Genomic DNA, 19,843 nt, shown 5'->3' on the forward strand with positions numbered 1-19,843 from the left:
GTGAGTGACAGAAAACACTTTTCAACTTTCACCATGTTTCATAAAAAAGACTTGCAAGCCTGTAAAGTAAAATAGTGTTCACTACTAGCAGTTATAATATTTAATACTTCCTAGTTTTTTATCTTGTTCCTTTTACATCAACTGGTGTTTATGTCGTCCGGTAATAATTCCAGTGCACACAGCTGAGTTTGAGTTTCTAGTTTGCTCATCAGATGTGACTGAGACAGATAATCTCAGCAAACTAAAGTCAGGACAAATTCTCGTAATGGCTGCCTCAGAGTTTGCTGAAACATTAACTTAATTATTGGTGAATCATAAAATCAGAATCATTAAACCTTCGCTTATCCTTATATAATCAGTACTTAAACCAGTTCTTTAATACTCCCTACTGCTGCAATATGTGAATCACCATCGTACCACTGTGTACATTTTAGAGAACCAATTGATTTGTTCCTGTTTCCATGAGTCTGTATTCACTATAACTTTAAGTGAATCTTGATATGTGGGGTGATGTGTTCTTTACCTCTCCATCCTTCATCTCTCATGTTGCTCACGTGTTGCTCTCTGTTCCCCAGGAGCTGTTGAGCACCACGGAGACGGCGTTGGCCATGAACCGGTACATCGGCTCGGCCCTGCTGCCTCTGCTCACCCGCTGCGCCGCTCTGTTCAGCAGCACGGAGCACTACGCTCAGCTGATCGACTCCACGCTGCAGACCATCTACCGGCTGTCCAAAGGACGCTCGCTCACCAAAGCCCAAAGGGACGCCATCGAGGAGTGTCTGCTGGCTATCTGCATGTAAGGCCTTCGTTCATTCAAACTCAGCAAAGGGAGAGACACTGCACCAAGTGCACCATGCTACTGTATGTTTCAAACAACGCTTTTGTTATAACCCATACTGAACATCCTACATTTCACAGGCACCTACGTCCCTCCATGATGCAGCAGCTGCTCAGACGGCTGGTGTTCGATGTTCCCATGCTCAGTGAATACTGCCAGATACCTCTCCGGGTGAGACACTGGAATGAGTTTCTGTCACTATTACGCCTGATTTATTATTATTTTTTATAAAGTTGTGGAATAATTATAAGTAACACTATGAACCCTTGTCTTTTGGTCAATGATGCGCAAGATTATTAAATCAACTTGAACTCAAATTGTTATGTTTTCGTGTATCTCTGTTCTCCAGCTTCTGACCAACCACTACGAGCAGAACTGGAAGTACTACTGCCTTCCTTCTGGGATGATCAACTGTGGCGTTTCCTCCGAGGAAGAGCTCCTTCTAACCAAGAAACTCTTCTGGGGAATCTTTGACTCCCTTTCTCAGAAGGTACAACAAAAAAACCCTTGTTGTATAGAATATTCATTAAGATTAGCCAATCTGCACGGACTAAGAATGTATTTATGATTTTGGAAAGCTATATTCCATCTCTGTACTTTTTTAATCTGGGGTTCCTTTTGCTTATTTTATATCTCTGAGAATAATCCACAAATACATCAGGAGGCCAGGCAATATTTTTCCTTAAATCCCAATCATAAAGCTTACATCTGTTTGCTGCTTCGTTCTATATTCTGTATTCTCACACCCGAGTGTGGCTCTCAGGAGACAAAAGTTCTTGTTCGTCAGAGGTAGTGAAATGAAAGCTCAATGAGGTTCCTGTGAGCGCTGCAGCTGAGGCGAAGCCAAAACAGATGAATCATTTATCAGTCTGTGACAGGCCATCGCTCCGTGCACACTTTCACAGCTTTCTCTCTTTCAGTTTAGCATCCCTCTGTTTTTCTTTCCTTCGCCTTGCTCTACTCAGTCTGTCCATCTAAAAGCTAAACAGACATTCCTCTATTCTGCTGTATCTGCTCTCTTCTGTAGAAATATGATGCTGACCTTTTCAAGATAGCCACATTATGCCTGTGTGCCATCGCTGGAGCCTTACCGCCTGACTTTGTGGATACTAGTTTTGGAGCAACACTGGAGAAACAGGCACCAGTGGATGCAAAGGGCAACTTTGATCCCAAACCCATCAACACTGCCAAGTGAGTGGTCTGAAAATACCTTTTTTTTTTTTTTTACATGAATCAATTATCTCAAATTGATGTACTATTACACACTTTTATCATTCTCTCCACTTCCAGTATTTCCCTTCCTGAAAAACTTGAGTCCATTGCCAACAAATATGCAGAGCATTCCCATGACAAATGGTCCTCAGATAAGGTGAGTCCCTGTCCATCTGGTTTTATTGTTGTCCTCCCTTGTTCTGACAGATCATTTAACCCGTCTACCGTATACCATAGATAACTTTATTTTATTTGATTAGTTATATTACATTTTTTGTATCAAACACCGTCTGGTACTGAAGAGTACTACTACTCATGCCTGGCCAGCAAGTTTTGACATATTTGTATTTTTTTATGATTGCAGTTAAGAGCATGAAATGCAATAGACCACACTTTATACAATAAACTGTTGTTGCAGGTGTCAGCAGGCTGGAAACAAGGAGACAGTCTGGACGATCAGGCTAAAACTCATCCACTGCTGAAGCCTTACAAAGCGCTGAGTGAGAAGGTACGTACTACACAGCTACTGCTGCTGAGCATTATCTTTGATTGTGCACTTTTTTTCTTGAGACAACAGGGCATGTTTGTTTTTTTCTTTGAGGGAAATAGTTTTTTTGAAGCTGTTGTTGGCCTGTGGAAAAATGTAATCATAAGAAATGACTCCAGAAAAGCTGCAGATAGAGCCATAAGAAATGAATGCAACTGATTATTTAATGTTTAATGTTGTTTTTATAGGCAATAATTTAAGCTTTGTTAGTTCCAGGTTTAATATGTGCAATAAGTTCATTTCAATACGTTCTGCAATAAACATTGAACCAGTCCGGCCCTCGACTAGTACCCATTTTTTAATGTTGGCCCACTGTGTATTTGAGTTTGACACCCCTGATTTAGGTGTACTGTATGTGGGGATTATTGACATTGAAAAATCAAACACAATTTAAAGAAATTTGACAACCTTAATCATATTAGGCTATTCATTCAGTCAGTCAGTCAAGGGGAGCATCAAGCATGCATCAAAATGTGTTAGGCCTCATCCTTTCTTTTTATTAATATAATATTCAAAAAGGCAAATCCATTCGAAATGTCTGTCAGTATACAGTAAGTGTTTTCCCCTGTGTTGAACTTCTACATCTGGTGGTTCCTCTTGTGTGTGTTGAATTTGTAGGAGAGAGAAACGTACCGCTGGCCAGTGAAGGAGTCTCTGAAGAGCATGCTGGCTATGGGCTGGAACATCGAGCGGTCCAAGGAAGGAGAGTCCGTGATCCAACAACGAGAGAGTGAAAAACGAAAGACCCCCGACTCTCAGGTAACATCCTGATGTGTTATTCTCTGTGATATTACCTTTAATCATGATTGCATAATAAGGATGTCACAAATGTTTTTCTTTATAATAACGTAAATAAATAAAAATATGCTGTATTGTTTTTTCACTGTGTTCAGCCAATTTCATTTATAATAAAGTCCCATTGAAAAATGAAGTGTAAGGACGACCATTTTGCCCTGCAAGAATTACCCTCACGAAGCACTTTAGTGTCTTGCTTTAATTAAAACATTAATACTGAAAAGCATGAATCTTTTGGATTAGGAAATATCTGCTGCAGTTTCTTTTTTTTATGGACAACAGTCAAGATAGATAGATACTTTATTGATCCAAGTCATGTGTTTTTTTTAAAGAAAATATACCTAAAAGCTTTGAGTCGGACATTAAAGGTGGGGTAGGTAATTCACTTCAGAAACACTTTTTGTTATATTCCATGGAATGCTCTTAACATATACATTAAAAAAAATGTCATCTGTGGAAGCCGTGGCGCTGTAAAAAGCACGACCAATCATCTGAGCCGGCACGGCTAAAATAAGTGCCTGTCAGCCTTCCATCTGTGCACAAACTTATCTCGTGCCCTCATTGGTCATGTGCACGTTCGTGTGTGTTGGAGGAGGGGCTCTGTAAGGAAGTCTGAAGGAAGGGGCAGATTTTCTCCGGTTGTGTACTTTCAAATTCTAGCGCACTCGAGCTGGTTTCTCCATTCTTACCTACCCTACCTTTAATCTAATTACAGCTATATCAAGTCAAGTGATGAAAGTTAACTACACATTGATTTAAACAGAAATAATTTGTGCTTTTATCTTCCTGACTCTGCAGAATGATGGATTCAGTCCTGCTCCAATGGATTTGAACAATGTCACTTTGTCAAGAGAGCTACAGGTTAGTTTCTGTTCAACTTTTTTTAATGTTGTTATATTGATAATAAATATATATGGGGCGAAGCCTGCGAGCTAGTTCAGGCAGTCAACTCGAGCACCAATGATACATTAACACGTAACGCACCTCGTCCCTCTTGCAACCAACCAAACACATTCTCCTAAACATGCCGCTCTATTTAAGCTGCCAGGTCTTCCTGCCTCTGCCTCCTTAATGCTGCTGCTGCCACTACTGTGTTCACTTGCTATTGCTACGTTCATGTTCCTGCTGCTGTGTTTCATGTTGCTGCTGCTCGCCTGCCCCACCACCACCCCAGCTTCCACCTGTAGGCTCGGGGGATAGTTATCTAATCATCACTCAATGTTCTTTGTAAATCTGTGGAGTGATGAGGCCCGAGCCTAGACGCCAAACTCAAACTATATGCTGCTTCTAATAAACATATTAAGAAACACGTGAGTTGTCCGACTGAACTAATAAAGTGGCAAAAATGCTCTAATCTGTTTTATGTACTGTATCTGCAGGGCATGGTGGAGGTGGTTGCAGAAAACTACCACAACATCTGGTCCAAGAAGAAGAAATCTGAACTTGTTAGCAAAGGTGTGTAAGTGCATGGTTTGAAAGTAAATGTTTTGCCCTTATTAGACTATTCAAACTTCAGTAATTCTGACTTTTTTTATTTATGTGAATCTGAATTGACTTGTCAGGAGGAGGGAGCCACCCGCTGCTGGTTCCCTATGACACCCTGACTGCTAAAGAGAAGTACAGAGACAGAGAGAAGGCCCAGGAGCTCTTCAAGTTCCTGCAGATCAGCGGCTATGCCATCATGAGGTAAACTCCCTCACTCACCAAGTTATCCTACATTGAAAAATAAATAAGTAAATGCAATTAGCATAAACGAACAACATCTTAAAGTTGAGTTCTTAAGTTCAGTGTATGGTGGACTTCATGCGACCCTTTGTTTTGTCTTTTGTAATTACACATTTGATCTTGATTATGTCTACTATTAAACCATACACCCCAGCACGTGCACTCCGCTCTGCATCAGCCAAACGGCTCGCTGCACCCGCACTGCGAGGGGGACCCAAGTTCCCATCAGCAAAACCACGTGGGTTTGCTATCCTGGCTCCAAAATGGTGGAATGAGCTCCCCATTGACATCAGGACAGCAGAAAGCTTACACATCTTCCGGCGCAGACTGAAAACTCATCTCTTTCGACTCCACTTCGAGCAATAAAATGACTAACAAAGCACTTATACTGTATACTAATAAAGGACTGGCTTATCTAAAGCCAGTTGAGTAGCACTTGAAATGTTTTGGTTCTATGAAACCTGATGTACTTATATGATTCTGTTTTCTTCAAGTCTGTATCTTCCTGGTCGACTGCACTTATTGTAAGTCGCTTTGGATAAAAGCGTCAGCTAAATGCAAAGTAATGTAATACTATGACTACAAGCTATTTTTTTCTTTATTCATTCTTCATTTTTGTATACTTGTGATTATCAAGGGGGCAACCCTTATCTACAATGACTCCTGTTGAGTCAATTACAGAAACAAAAATCAATTTTAAACTTTGTGATAAGGAAAAGTCATTTGATAGATTAATTAGGAAGATGAAGATGTTAAATTAAACACTGTTATGTTAAAAATAACTACATTATGCAGTATGGGTAGATAGAAAAGGAAAGAGTCTTTTTAATTTGTACGTAGTTTGAACAGAATTTGTTTGTGATTCTCTCTGCTACAGAGATCAGAAGGACGTGGGTCAGGACTCATCATCCATGGAGAAGCGTTTTACATACAAGCTCCTCAAAACGCTGCTGAAGTACGTCGACTCTGCCCAGGAGTTCATCGCTCATCTGGGTGAGTGTGTGACATTTCAAACACAGGTGCACTAAGAGGTGCTTAACATTTATTATAATCTCGTTTTTGAGGAATGTGATTATCCTGACCTTGCCACTCATCATTTTTTATGAATCCAGAGGCCATGGCCACCAGTGGGAAGACGGACAAATCGCCTCATGACCAGGAAATCAAGTTCTTTGCCAAGGTTTGAAACTTTTGCAACAGAACCAGTGATACGTATTAGATTTAATTTTTTTCTTAAGCTTGTATTAAAGGTGGGGTAGGTAATTCACTTCAGAAACACTTTTTGTTATATTCCATGGAATGCTCTTAACATCCCGATAGCAATGAATAAATTAAATGCTTTGACAATAAATACATTAAAAAATGTCATCTGTGGAAGCCGTGGCGCTGTAAAAAGCACGACCAATCATCTGAGCCGGCCCGGGTCAGATCACTGGATGGCCTACCTGCCTGTCAGCCTTCCATCTCGTGTACAAACTTATCTCGTGCCCTCATTGGTCATGTTCGTGTGTGTTGGAGGAGGGACTCTGTAAGGAAGTCTGAAGGAAGGGGCAGATTTTCTCCGGTTGTGTACTTTCAAATTCTAGCGCACTCGAGCCTGTTTCTCCATTCTTACCTACCCTACCTTTAAGATCTTATTCACATGGCTGGATTTCTTCTCCCCAGGTGTTGCTTCCTCTGATAGATCAAACTTTCAAGAACCACTGTCTCTACTTCCTGTCCACGGCCAGCAACAACCTGAGCAGCTGCGGCTGTGCCTCCAACAAAGAGAAGGAGATGCTCACCAGGTACTGTGCTTAAGTAATGTAACATTTGTGTAATCAGTTTTTCCATTGCCAGATTTGTGATGCCTTTTAAGCCTTCCCTTTTAAGAGTTCTCCTTTATATTTTCATCAGATCTTTTCTTACCTCCTTGCTTACAGTACATCTCAGCTCTTCTTTGTTCTCTCTGATTGCCTTTTGTTCAATTCTGCTCTTGCCGTCTTTCTTTTCCAGCCTGTTCTGTAAGCTGGCACTTCTTGTCAGACACAGGATTTCTCTCTTTGGTAAGGTTTGCATTGCCTCTGTCTGTATGCTCGTGTTGCGCTCTGCTTGAATCTCCTTCCACATCTACAGTGATTGTTTCTCTTACAGGAAGTGACTCTGCAATGATGGTGAGCTGTCTGCACATCCTCTCTCAAACAGTCGACACCAGGTAAGCACACATCGTTGTCAATATAAGCACAGTGATCCACCAAAAGGACCATTATAGCTATTCTTGAGCATGCACTTGCGCCTTTGTGTCTCCTCTCTTCTCTCAGAACGGTGATGAAGTCCGGCTCAGAGTTGGTCAAAGCCAGCTTCAAGACTTTCTTTGAGAACGCGGCGGAGGACCTGGAGAAGCTGGTGGAGATGCTCAAGCTGGGGAAGTTCATGCAGTCCCGGGCTCAGTTGAAGAGCGTCACGCAGAGCATCAACTACGTGACTGTGGCGCTGCTGCCCATCCTCACCGCCCTGTTCGAGCACATCACCACTTACGAGTTTGGAGTGGATCTGCTCTGTGAGTTTGTGTTAACTTTTTTAGATTATTTGTATAGTTTGAAATGCTTTTTATTTAAAAACAAACATGAATATATCATAAAAAACACATCACAATAACTAGAAGAAAATAAAGTAACTGAACAGTAATGGTCACCAGGAACGGTACCACTTTACAATAAGACTACCCTTATAAAGGGTTTACGAATAGTTTGTAATTCATTTATTAATTAGATTGTGAACACTTTATAAGTCATTAATAAGCTTTTATAAGACATGAGATGAACAGGGCGACTGTGACCGGTTGCTTGCCAAATAGTGAGCCCACAGGTATCTGTACCGCTAAGCCTTATATTGGCTACTTAGCTTACTTCGTCTTCTTCATCAGCCAGCATCCTTGGTATCTGTTGCTCACTGAGTTGATTCTCGCTAAGTAGCCAATATAAGGCTTAGTCATCTTGCCAAATAGTGAGCCTGTGTTGACGTATGAAAACTATGTTACAACTGGTTTATAAATGGTTCTTAATGATTAATAAAGTGTTTACAACCTAATTCGTAACCTAGTTATAAACCCTTAATGAATCCTTTATAAGGGTAGTCTTATTGTAAAGTGGTACCCCAGGAACAATCCACAATTTAAGGACAAATTAAGGACATTGGTCTTGTACTTAACACCAAGTCATTACAAGCCTTCAATTATCATGCATTCAATTGTTACATTTACTCATATGTAAAGCTAATCTTTCTCTTGTATAAAAATAACTGTGCTTGAATGTTTCTTTTGTTTCAGTGAATGATGTGCAGCTGTCCTGTTACCGGATCTTGGCCAGTTTCTACTGTCTGGGAACGGGAAAGAGCGTCTTTGTGGAGAAGTATGAGTCCACACTTTTCCTAAAACATGCAGCAGAATTAAACATGTTTTTTTGATCAACAGTAGCCGTACTGTATATTTAATCATTACGTTTAAGCTTTGATAACGATATGTGCTTAATGTCATTTCTATCATCTACGAGATTTGGCATGAAACGACTGTAACAAATGTATGGATTAAATTGTACTTGTCAGTGTTGATTAGGCCTTTAAACATTTTTACATGTTGACATGCAGGCATCTTCCTGCGCTGGGGGAGAGTCTGGCGACACTGGTGGCCGCGATGCCTGTGGCGTTCCTGGAGCCTCAACTCAACGCTCACAACCCAATGTCTGTGTTCAACACCAAGACCCCCCGAGAGAGAGCCAGTGAGTGTCCAGCAGCAGATCCTCCATTTAATATTGACTTCTATCCCAATCATTTACAATGTTCTGATTTATTATCGATTTTACAACTATTTGAAAACCTGAAAAATAGATATAAAATGATAAATACAAACTGGAATATATAAATAAGCCTACATTGCATTTCAAAGCAGGATGCAGAAGGGATGATAAATGCAGAGAATTTGAAAAATTTATTGAGAAAATTATCCGAAGAAATCAAAAAGCTTGCTGCTTTCCGGAGGATTTATTGGTTGCAGAAATAATTCACGTCTCTTTGTTTCACTCCGATGGTAAATGGTAAATGGACTGTACTTATATAGCGCTTTATCCAGTCTTTAAGACCCCTCAAAGCGCTTTACATACTACATGTCGTTCACCCATTCACACCCATTCATACAGAGCAGTGTACCTTACTCTAGGACCTAACATTCACACACATTCACACACCGTTGGCCATGCCATCGGGAGCAACTCGGGGTTAAGTATCTTTCCCAAGGATACATCGACATGTTGGCTGCACGGGCTGGGATTGAACCCACAACCTTCTGGTTGAGAGACGACCGCACTCCCTCGCAGCCACAGTCGCCCAAAAAATGGATGGATGGATGATTTTATAAGAGTTTTTGACAATGCTGTTCAGGCTGTACCTGACTCTTACTATGAGGCTGTGAAACCACCAGGTAGAAGAAAGGAGAATGTCAGTGAAAAATGGATAAAGAACACAGGCCTGACAGATTGTAGTCATTGAACAAAGTTTATGCTTTTGAGTTTCTTGAAATGTCATTAAAGAAATGTCTTGGTGTTATTCCTTTCTAGTCCTGAGTATGCCGGACACGGTGATGGAGATGTGTCCGGAGATGCCTCGCCTTGAAGGACTGCTGAAAGACGTCAGCGATGTCTCAGAGTCCGGTGCTCGCTACTCCGACATGCCACAGGTCAGAAGGGCTGATGGGATATTTGAATGAATAGATACAGCATTTTTTAGGTGTTTTGTTTCTTAGCAACATGGTCACTGCTTGTATGCTTAAAGTAGCATTCTGGGTAGGATGCAATGTTAAGGGACTAACATCAAGGATATCTCAACCTGTACTTCATCAATTCTGGTCTTACTTTTTAAAATATGTCTCTTGTGAGTTGCAAAACTTAATGCAAAATACACACATTATTTTAAGATTCAACATTGACATATTACCATAACATCACCAAATCCATAATTGCTGCAAAGTTCTAAGTAACATTATAAATTCCTTTGTTAGAGCTTTAGTTCCCAAACAAAACAATCTGTTCCTTATTGCCTCTACTGTCAATACACCTTCAGTCATTCAGACAGTTCACCTTCTGTCTGTCTGTCTGTCTGCTGCAGGTCATTGAGGTGATCCTTCCCATGCTGTGTAACTATCTGTCATACTGGTGGGAGAAGGGTCCGGAAAACTCCTCTTCAGATGCCCAGTGCTGCACTATGGTGACCTCTGAACACCTCAGCATCATCCTGGCAAACATCCTCAAGATCCTCAACAACAACCTGGGTATCGATGACGCCCCCTGGATGAAGAGGATTGCAGGTAACGACCAGGCTCAAGATTTGAGAGAAAGAATATCTATCATTTGAAGAGGGATTCCCTCTGGTCAGATGGTGTTTGTTTACCGACTTGCATAGTTAATGCTTGTAATAAATGAATATCCTAGTTTTTTCAGAAAATATGAGAGAATTTTTAATGAATTGCTTCATGGAAATTTGCATTTAAATGTAACTCGGAGGTGAGTTATATTCTCATCAGAAGTAGAAGCAAACCCACTCATTCCTTTTCTGTTTAGAAAAACATAGCAATCATGGAAAGAGTCAAATAAAAAAGGTCAGACTTCAGCAAAATAACAATAAGTCTGAACAGTAATTGTAGTTAAGGAAACCAATCTAGGAAGTGAGGGTTAATACAATAAAGTATGATTGTTTTTCTCAACGGTTTGCCTCTTCTATGCTCATTCCTCTGTGGGAGTTCAGGAGAGGCCAGATAACATAATTGGTTGCTGAGGGAGAAAACAGCCTCAGGCAATCACACTTCATGAAACTACATTTGAATATTTTACTTTCAACACATTTACAAACAAGGAAACCAGACAAAGGAAAATTCATGCCGTGCCTTATTTATTCAACTATTCTACAACTAATATCTCTCGCTTTTCTTAGAATTGTGTGCTGAGGGACACAGGTACAATTGCTGGTAAAGCTATGTTATGAATATAGAATGGCAGTTGTGACAAAAATAAAATGTCTGTGTTTTAATACCCTAGTTGCATATTTACAACGGCAAATTAAAGCCATTTTAGGTCAAAAATATGCATTAAATTGCAATGCCAGGGGAGAGAAAACTCTTGGATATTCCCTGAGAATTGTTTTTCTTCCATTTTGATCAATTCAATACTTTTTTAATTCTGAGATTTTGACGAGATGTTGTCCGCCAGCTCCTTGATTATATACAATATTTTTTTCTACAATGGCCCTAATTGTCCTTTTGTACAAATCCTCACAGAAACCTCTCGTATTCTTGAAAGCATCATTTTTTCAGATGTCCAAAATATATATTTTTCCATTGTCTCTGTCCAGTCTACTCTCAGCCAATCATCTGCAAGGCGGGAGCTCATCTGCTGAGAACCCACTTCCTGCCCACCTTGGAGAAATTGAGGAACAAGACGGTGAAGGTGAGAGCTTAAAATATAATGTACATGGTGTAACAGCAGCACACTGTATCCACTGCTCAGTGACACCTGTGATTCAAGTAGATTTTAGCTGACTCCATCATAAGCAGCTGAATTTATAGTGTATATATATATATATATATATATGAGCTAGTCTGTAGCCTTTATTTATCCAGGTTAAAAATCCCATTGAGATCAACGATCTCTTTTACAAGGGAGACCTGCGGTACATTGAGTTACACATATAAAAACAAACAGAAAACAAAAAGGACATCACAACATAATTTCAGGGGTATACATTAGCATCTATTTACATTTACAGGTATCCAATAATATTTCATCCAGTCGTGCTTTAAAACGATGCAAGGGAATCAAAATGCTGAGTTTCAATATTTTTTGCATAGTGTTCCAAGCCAGAGGAGCAGCGCACATAAAAGCTTTAGCACCTAAAACAGTCCTAGCACTTTGCACATGTAATAAAAACACATCCTGTGATCTCAGGCAATAGCTACTTGCCACTCTCCGTGAGATCAAGGAGCAGATATAAGAAGGTAGTTTACCCAGCATGGCTTTGTAGATGAACATGTACCAATGACTGAGCCTCCGAACAGTAAGTGAAGGCAGACCTGCCTTGGCATACAGGGTACAGTGATGAGTAAGTGCTTTACAGTTAGTAACAAATCTCAGAGCACTGTGATAGGCGGCATCTAACCTTTCCAGGCAATGGGCAGGTGCATTCATGTAGATCAAATCACCATAGTCTAGCACAGGTAAAAAGGTCACAGTGACTAGCCTTTTCCTGGCTTCAAAAGAGAAACAGGACTTGTTTCTGAAAAAGAAACCTAATCTAACCCTCAGTTTTTTAAGCAGATTAGTGACGTGAAGTTTAAAAGTAAGACAATCATCAAGCCAGATACCAAGGTATTTATAATAGCTAACCACTTGGAGTACTTGTCCTTGCATAGTCACAATATCCAAAGCAGTCTCTGGTGTCTTTTTAGCTTTTGAAAAGAGCATTACTTTGGTTTTCTCAACATTTAAAAGAAGCTTTAGTTCAGAGAGCTGAGTCTGAATAATGTTAAAAACAGCCTGTAATTTAACAACAGCCTCCTTAATGGAGGGACCTGCACAGTACATCACGGTGTCATCCGCATAAAAATGCAAAGTAGCTTCATCCACATTTTCACCTAAACTATTGATGTAGATGGAGAATAAAAGTGGACCTAAAACAGAACCTTGAGGAACACCATTAGCAATGTTCAACCACTCAGAAGACAGCCCATCAAAGTGAACACATTGGGACCTTTCAGAGAGGTAGTTCACAAACCACCCCACTGCATGGCTGGATAAGCCAATACTGAGTAGCCTTTGTCTAAGAACATTATGTTGAGTCCCATCACCTACAGAGAGTAACACTTCCTCACTAACTTCACTGTGAGAGTTTACAGGGAGGAGGTTATTACCACTGAGTTGAAAGGGGTCACGTGTGAGGAGAATAATAATTTGATTGCCGGAGATGAGTTGTTGATGTGATGCATTTAAAGGTTGTGGGTGAAGAGGAGCTGCTGAAGGCCGACAGTAAAGGTGACACCCAGGAGGCCGAGCTGCTCATCCTGGATGAGTTTGCCGTGCTCTGCAGAGACCTCTACGCCTTCTACCCCATGCTCATCCGTTACGTGGACAACAACAGGTACTGGAAAAGAAAGATATGTATTTATTTCTAAAATGAATTGGAGGATATTGATTTAGTAAGCATTGGTTTGCTCAGTTTAAGATGTGAATATTTCCTCTATTATCTGAGCTTTATTGCACAGATTTTTTTCAAGTTGATGTCCTGATCAGATGTAGTTGAACTAAGTGTAACCCTATTGAAAATATTTTTGGTTGATTCCAGGTCCAGGTGGCTGAAGGAGCCGGATGCAGACTCCACTGAGCTCTTCAGGATGGTGGCTGAGATCTTCATCCTCTGGTGCAAGTCCCATGTAAGTCTCTTAATTCAATACCACCATTTGATAAAAGGATACTGCTTCATGAGGAAGGCTTTCCTGTTCAACCTCTTTTTATTGTCCTCTGAATCCAGAACTTCAAACGTGAGGAGCAAAACTTTGTGGTTCAGAATGAGATCAACAATCTGGGCTTCCTGACTGGAGAGGGCAAGGCGAAGATGTCCAAGGTAAATCAAATAGAAGTGACATATGATATGGGTCAATACAAGGGCAAATGTATTCTGTTGTTTCCTAATGTCAATAAAACCACTAAAAAGCCCAAGAACAACAAGGAATTGATCCCAATCACAGGTATCGTCTTATTCATCCCTTTCATATAGCTACAATGTGGACCTATTACTATAATAAACTCCCCAATGACCCAAACTGTTGCACTGAGTGACATGTTTTGTCATTATGATAAACTAAAGCTCTTTTTGTACCACATTTGCCCTGTAATTCACCCAGGCGATGATCAGGGTACCTCTTACTTCTCTCTGGGTTTCATTTTGACTTGTCTCACTTCCTGCTGTCCTCTTCACTGTGTCACCACTTTCGAAAAGCCAGTGGCGAGCCGTGACTTTATACCTAGGCCCTCTGACCCCCACCCCTTCCCTCGGAAAAAAGATAAAATAAGAGTTATTACGTCACAGCGTATACTTCAGCGGAATATCAAAACAACGGCCCGGGGTGCAAAACGCATCAATGAAAGCGACCCTCTACCACACAAAACATCCCCTGTAAATAACCCAATTTGTGTTCTTTGAAATTGAAAAGGATATTGCATTGTGTTTGTTACTTTCGTTGCAGTTGTATGTCTTAAGTGTAATTTGGCATGCTTTTATTTTGAAGGCGAGTTTACGCTGTTGACAGGAAATTGTTGTTGCTATGGAAACAAGAAAAGTTTCACAGCGGGCGGAACTTGTCATAAAGTCCGCGATAATAAAACCCACCCATTTAGAGGGAAGATATGATTGGTCAATTGTACTGTCAGTTGACATTACTCTCTCCTTCAGTTACTATAGCGGGCCCTCTGTGAATTCACAGCTGGACCACCAATCAGCTCCTGTCTTCACAGTAACTCGCAGAGACGGCTAAAGGAGCTTCTTTCATTTAACCCTTCACATTCAAAGGATTTATTTCTTTGGAAATGTTATTTTAAATACAATTAAATCAAGTTATTTTGGTAAAACTAATGAAAAATATTTTAAAAAGAAATATTTAAAAAATAAATATTTCTTTTTAATGTTTTTAAATATTATTTTGTAGAATATCTTATCTAGAGGGCCCTGACGGCTCGCCACTGCGAAAAGCTGAACACAACCTGAATATTTCCCGACAGGAAAATGGCTCCATTTCTTTCTAGTGTATTTCACAGACTCTCATAATGAAAGGGAAAGTCCTTCTCAGCTTTTTTCCTGTGTTTTTAATCGATTCCCTGACATGTGCTGAACAAGCGGAGTATGTAGATGTAGGACGTTCTTCAGTTCTTGTATTCGAGTGCTTATTTGGAAATATGACGGTAAAGTCTCTTAGCTTTGCCTCGTTGAATAAAAAGCATTTTGCCTTTATGGATTCAATACACTTTCATTTCTATTTAGGCAGTCAAAAACAATTCATACTACTTTTTTGTATTCCTGTTTGGTGGAGTACAACATTTGAAAATGGCTTAAAATGCAGTTTGTAGTAATGGATCTTATTTTCTATAGTGCTGGTCATGCACAACAAAAGCAAACAATTACAACATTGACATAAAACAAGCCAACAAGTAGATAAAATAGGATAATTCTACATTTAAAATACAATATAGAACAAGATGAAGCTATTGTACGGAAAACAGCAGTGTTACAAAGCTGTGTCGTCATGATATCATTGTCTTCTTTCTCTTTGTAGTCAGGAGGCGACCAGGAGAGGAAACACAAGCGGCGCCGCGGCGAGTATTACTCCGTCCAGACGTCGCTGATCGTCGCGGCCCTGAAGAAGCTGCTGCCCATCGGCCTCAACATGTGCACGCCCGGAGACCAGGAGCTCATCTCCCTCGCCAAGATACGCTACAGTCTGGTGAGCTGGCAAAAACACGACCTAGGGCTAAAGTTATTAGACTAGTTTCATTTGAAAGTTCACTTGTTTATGCTGTATGTCCCACATGTAGTCTATCTCTTATTACTCGGTCCTTTTATTGGGCCTTATCTTAAAGGTCTTATCATTTGATTCAATTCAATCATATTAATGAATTTGTACCTTTTAGAAAAGTTCAACTTTCTAAATCATCTAACCGTACATATACTGTAGATCAGTGGTTCTCAACTGGTGGGTCGAGGACCCGTTTCGAGTGGGTCGCAGATGTGTGATAAAAAAATGTTTGAAAAGAATTGGGGAAAAAGTCTAATTTTTATTTTGAAGGCCCGATTTTCTAACGCTGTGCATGCAGTAGGCGTTGGACTGGAAGTACTGGAGACCATAAACGGCTTTGAAAACTTCTGTCACGTAGTGATCATCTTCTCAATAAAACATATTTGCTGATGTTTTTTCGAGTCTTCTGGCCAATCAGAATCAAGATTGTTGCCGGAAGTCCCCACGGAGAATAACTTTGCGGTAGAACTATTCTTTATACATCCATGGGTACAACTTCAGATAAAAATGAACACATAATGAAATATGACCCCCGGTTTGATGATTGACAGGTCACAGAACAATGGGAGCTATCTACCCTTACCCACAATTCAAAGCAATTCAGACTATCTCCTATTTGCTCTTCTCTCTGTGTGGAGCAGCAAGTTCAGCTGTCAGAACTAAGTGAAAAACAAACAATGGCATAAAATATTATTAATATGTCGGGTAATAATAGATTTATTTATTTTCTTCTCAGAGTGTACCAGAATGCGTAGTTTATATGTTAGTATTTCAAAAAATCTCCTGGCGGAGAATCCCCCCAGACCCCCCTGAGCATGTGTGCCTTTTTATGTGATAAAGTTCAGCTGTGATTCCATCATCTCATTAAACCTTTTTTAGAAGCATACTTTAGTTCTGTGAAGGGATATATGCACTGTACTTCACTTTAATTCATATTGTATGCTGAAAAGCGTATTTATATTACAGCACGAATTTGTGTTGAATAGATTTGAGTGGTTCAAAATTTCGGGTCGCGATTTATTGACAAAGGAAAAAAGTGGGTCCCGAGGCCTGACCAGTTGAGAACCACTGCTGTAGATGAAGCCAGAGTGGTGCCTCTTCCCCAGAAGTACTGTGTGTACATGTTGCTGTACTTTAACTCACAGTGGTCACTATTGTCTTTATTGGCTTTACAGACCTCAGCTTCTATTTCATTATGTCAATCAGAGGTTAATCATCTTTGGTGCAATAGGCATTCAGTGTTTATAGAACTACAAATATGAAAGCTATATCAAGGATTACTGTACTGACACTGCATTGCATTTTCTCTCTTTTGAATACCCTTCATAGAAAGAAACAGATGACGAGGTGAAGGAACACTTGCGCCTGAATTTCCATCTCCAGGACAAGGTGAGATAGTGTTTTGTGTGCGGTTTGAGTAATATACTTTCAAAGCTGCTGTTTATCTATTGATTTGGATGTTATTGTGCTGTAGTGTGAAGACCCGGCGGTCCAGTGGCAGATGAACCTGTACAAAGACGTGGTGGTGAAGAGCGAGGAACCCGCTAACTTAGAACACACCGTGGACCGAGTGCAGAGCATCTCAGCTGCTGTCTTCCACCTGGAGCAGGTAGACACACAGCTCTCACAGCAATACATCACAGGATGAAGAAGAAAGGCATCTGCAGTATTGCTTTTCATATGTAGAGTAGATCAAAGATAATTTGACACGACAGTAATTACTTGGGTAAGACATTATAGGCAAGGGAACAAAAGGTTGCTTATGTGAGTGTTCTAATTATGTGAGTACTTTCAAGTGGTCAATTATTAAACAATCTACAGAAATTAAACGGACACCTCTATGCTAATTTATTAGGTGCTGTTTTCAGAAAGAAACGACTATGATTCACTTGTTTTATCTTTTTAAATAATTCGATAGTAATAGTAATATTTAAAAAAGTAACTTAAAAACACTTGTGTAATAATAAATAATTATAACAATTAATATGAAAAAAATAAATAGCAATAATAAAATAAAACATATGTGTAAATGATAATGTATTAAAAAAAATACAATTGGCAGAAATGAGAAGATAAGAAATAGCAGATGAGAATATGCTGTTTTTAGTTTCTATACAATCTTAAGTTTAGTATTTTCTTTTACATAATACAGTTTCAAGCACCTTCCAATTTTCATTTGGCTGTCATCTTGTCTCGTCCCTCAGGTGGAGCAGCCTCTGAGGAATAAGAAGCTTGTGTACCATAAGCTGTTGTCTAAACAGCGTAAGCGTGCTGTGGTGGCCTGTTTCCGGATGGCTCCTCTCTACAATCTACCTAGGTGGGGTTTTCTTTACACCTGCGTGTGGATTTCTGAAACGTATATACAATGTCAATAATGAAATAGACATTGTTTTGTTTCAATCTAACCGTACATAACAATCAACCACCAAGTAATCATGGGCATTATTCTTCTTGATTGTGTGCCCATGTAAACCCCTCATCGCCGCCCTAATGACATTCTCTCCTCTGGTTTGTTTTCTTGCATAATACTACCTCATCCTCCCTCAGATACAAAAATAATAATTACTTCCTGAATGGCTATCGGGAGGTTTGGCTGGAAAGGGCGTTCAAAGCCTCCAGCTTTGACCGCCTGTTCTCCTTGCTGACGGTAAAGTGAAACTACAGGGCGAATGCTTCATCTGTTCAACCCCCCCTTCATCCACCAGGCTGTGGACTGATCTCTGCCCAGCAACCAATTGTTTCTGCACTGTTGATTCTGATTGGTCAGCTAGAAAGAGCCAAAGAATTGACTGGAACAAACTTATTTGGAAAGTGGAAACAAACTGCGAGCTGCAGGCTTTTGTCTCATTTCAGGTGTACTCTGAAGGAAGGAATGAAGAAAGGAGAGAAGAAGAAAGACAGAAAGAAATAAATCAATTAAATTAATAGTAATATACAGTATTAAAGTTGTTTTATGTTATTTTGCTTCCTGCCATTATGATGATTTCTTTATTTGACATTTTGCCAAAGGTTGTGCAGTTTTACAACATATCCATGCAGCTTTGTCAAAGAAAATATATGATATCAATTCAAAAAATTGCACTGATTTGTTGGAAAACTGCACATCCCCCCTAAAATGTGCATGCTCCTCTAATGAATTTTACAACTTTACAAAAATAACTGCAGTTGTTTTATAGACCAAATATGACCAGTCAGAAGAGCCAGTGGGTCCCACATTGACCAATCACCACCCTGCCTGAAATGCACCTCCTGTAACCCCTTCCTTCCCCTGACATCTCTCCTTCCTGTCTCCTCCAAAAACTCACCAGTACCCGCCCTAATGCCACTGTACCTCCCTCCCCACTCCCCTCCATACCTCCCCCCTCCCCAGGCATCGCGCTATCAACTTCTTCATCCCGGCCTATCAGAGACTTTGGATAGAGGCAGAGGAATACTCCTTTGAGGAGAAGCTAGTTCAGGATCTGGCAGTAAGTACTGGGCTCGCCTTGCCCTTGCCCCACGTGCCCTGCGTTGGCCCCCCTCTGCCAGTCCTGTCTGCCGAATGCTTCTTTAGCTCCGCGCCCGTCGAGCCTTGGGAGCGCGCCCGGGTGGGGACCTCGCCCAAAGCACCCAGGGGCGGCCCCCGCTCTAGGCGCGCAAAAGCATCCAAACTGAGATCCGTCAGGGGTCAGAGGCTGCATGACCAACTCAGGAGACACAGGGCCAGCTCCGGCGCTCACAGCTGTAGAAAAGCAGGCTTTGCCTTTCTGACCGCAGTGGTAAGGAGGGCCATTCACTAGGAGTCTCTAGCTGTTTGGCTGTCAGATCTGGATCCAACCCATCAGTTGTCTTTTCGCTGTACTCTGTAAGTCTGTAGTGTAAGTGTGAAGGTGGCGTTACAGTACGTTCTGTGGCCGTGACGTCAGTGGCATGCTCGCGTAGTGACGTGGAGATCACATTTCATATTAGATCTAGCAAATTCATCAAGACACAAAAACCATTGAATTAAGTACAGCCTTAGATACAGCAGCTTGTTGTTGGGGAAGGTTATTTTTTATTAGTGTCAGATTTATTTTACAAATCTGTCAGCTTAGTTTGTGTAGTTGTTGTCAGGCTCTTATACCGTCAGGGTCATTCTCCATGTTCAGTCATATCACCAATG

General features: G+C 40.5%; 1 protein-coding gene across 2 annotated transcripts in view; it reads left to right on the forward strand.

The window, feature by feature from the left end:
- Window positions 1-19,843, forward strand: part of ryr3 (ryanodine receptor 3) — a 120,014-nt gene that overhangs the window by 80,033 nt on the left and 20,138 nt on the right. For both annotated transcript variants that reach the window (XM_034135515.1, XM_034135516.1), the window contains exons 49-77: window positions 576-796; window positions 919-1,009; window positions 1,188-1,328; window positions 1,866-2,029; window positions 2,129-2,207; window positions 2,469-2,558; window positions 3,216-3,356; window positions 4,191-4,253; window positions 4,772-4,847; window positions 4,955-5,078; window positions 5,995-6,110; window positions 6,230-6,297; window positions 6,783-6,904; window positions 7,113-7,162; window positions 7,251-7,311; window positions 7,418-7,656; window positions 8,425-8,506; window positions 8,742-8,872; window positions 9,707-9,825; window positions 10,254-10,452; window positions 11,493-11,587; window positions 13,129-13,274; window positions 13,479-13,566; window positions 13,665-13,757; window positions 15,463-15,630; window positions 17,032-17,091; window positions 17,177-17,311; window positions 17,907-18,019; window positions 19,073-19,169. In XM_034135515.1, the coding sequence (XP_033991406.1) occupies window positions 576-796; window positions 919-1,009; window positions 1,188-1,328; window positions 1,866-2,029; window positions 2,129-2,207; window positions 2,469-2,558; window positions 3,216-3,356; window positions 4,191-4,253; window positions 4,772-4,847; window positions 4,955-5,078; window positions 5,995-6,110; window positions 6,230-6,297; window positions 6,783-6,904; window positions 7,113-7,162; window positions 7,251-7,311; window positions 7,418-7,656; window positions 8,425-8,506; window positions 8,742-8,872; window positions 9,707-9,825; window positions 10,254-10,452; window positions 11,493-11,587; window positions 13,129-13,274; window positions 13,479-13,566; window positions 13,665-13,757; window positions 15,463-15,630; window positions 17,032-17,091; window positions 17,177-17,311; window positions 17,907-18,019; window positions 19,073-19,169 (3,372 nt within the window). The remainder of the gene's footprint in view (window positions 1-575; window positions 797-918; window positions 1,010-1,187; window positions 1,329-1,865; window positions 2,030-2,128; window positions 2,208-2,468; window positions 2,559-3,215; window positions 3,357-4,190; window positions 4,254-4,771; window positions 4,848-4,954; window positions 5,079-5,994; window positions 6,111-6,229; window positions 6,298-6,782; window positions 6,905-7,112; window positions 7,163-7,250; window positions 7,312-7,417; window positions 7,657-8,424; window positions 8,507-8,741; window positions 8,873-9,706; window positions 9,826-10,253; window positions 10,453-11,492; window positions 11,588-13,128; window positions 13,275-13,478; window positions 13,567-13,664; window positions 13,758-15,462; window positions 15,631-17,031; window positions 17,092-17,176; window positions 17,312-17,906; window positions 18,020-19,072; window positions 19,170-19,843) is intronic.

This window comes from Trematomus bernacchii, unplaced genomic scaffold (assembly GCF_902827165.1).
Source record: "Trematomus bernacchii unplaced genomic scaffold, fTreBer1.1, whole genome shotgun sequence".
Classification (NCBI taxonomy): Eukaryota; Metazoa; Chordata; class Actinopteri; order Perciformes; family Nototheniidae; genus Trematomus; species Trematomus bernacchii.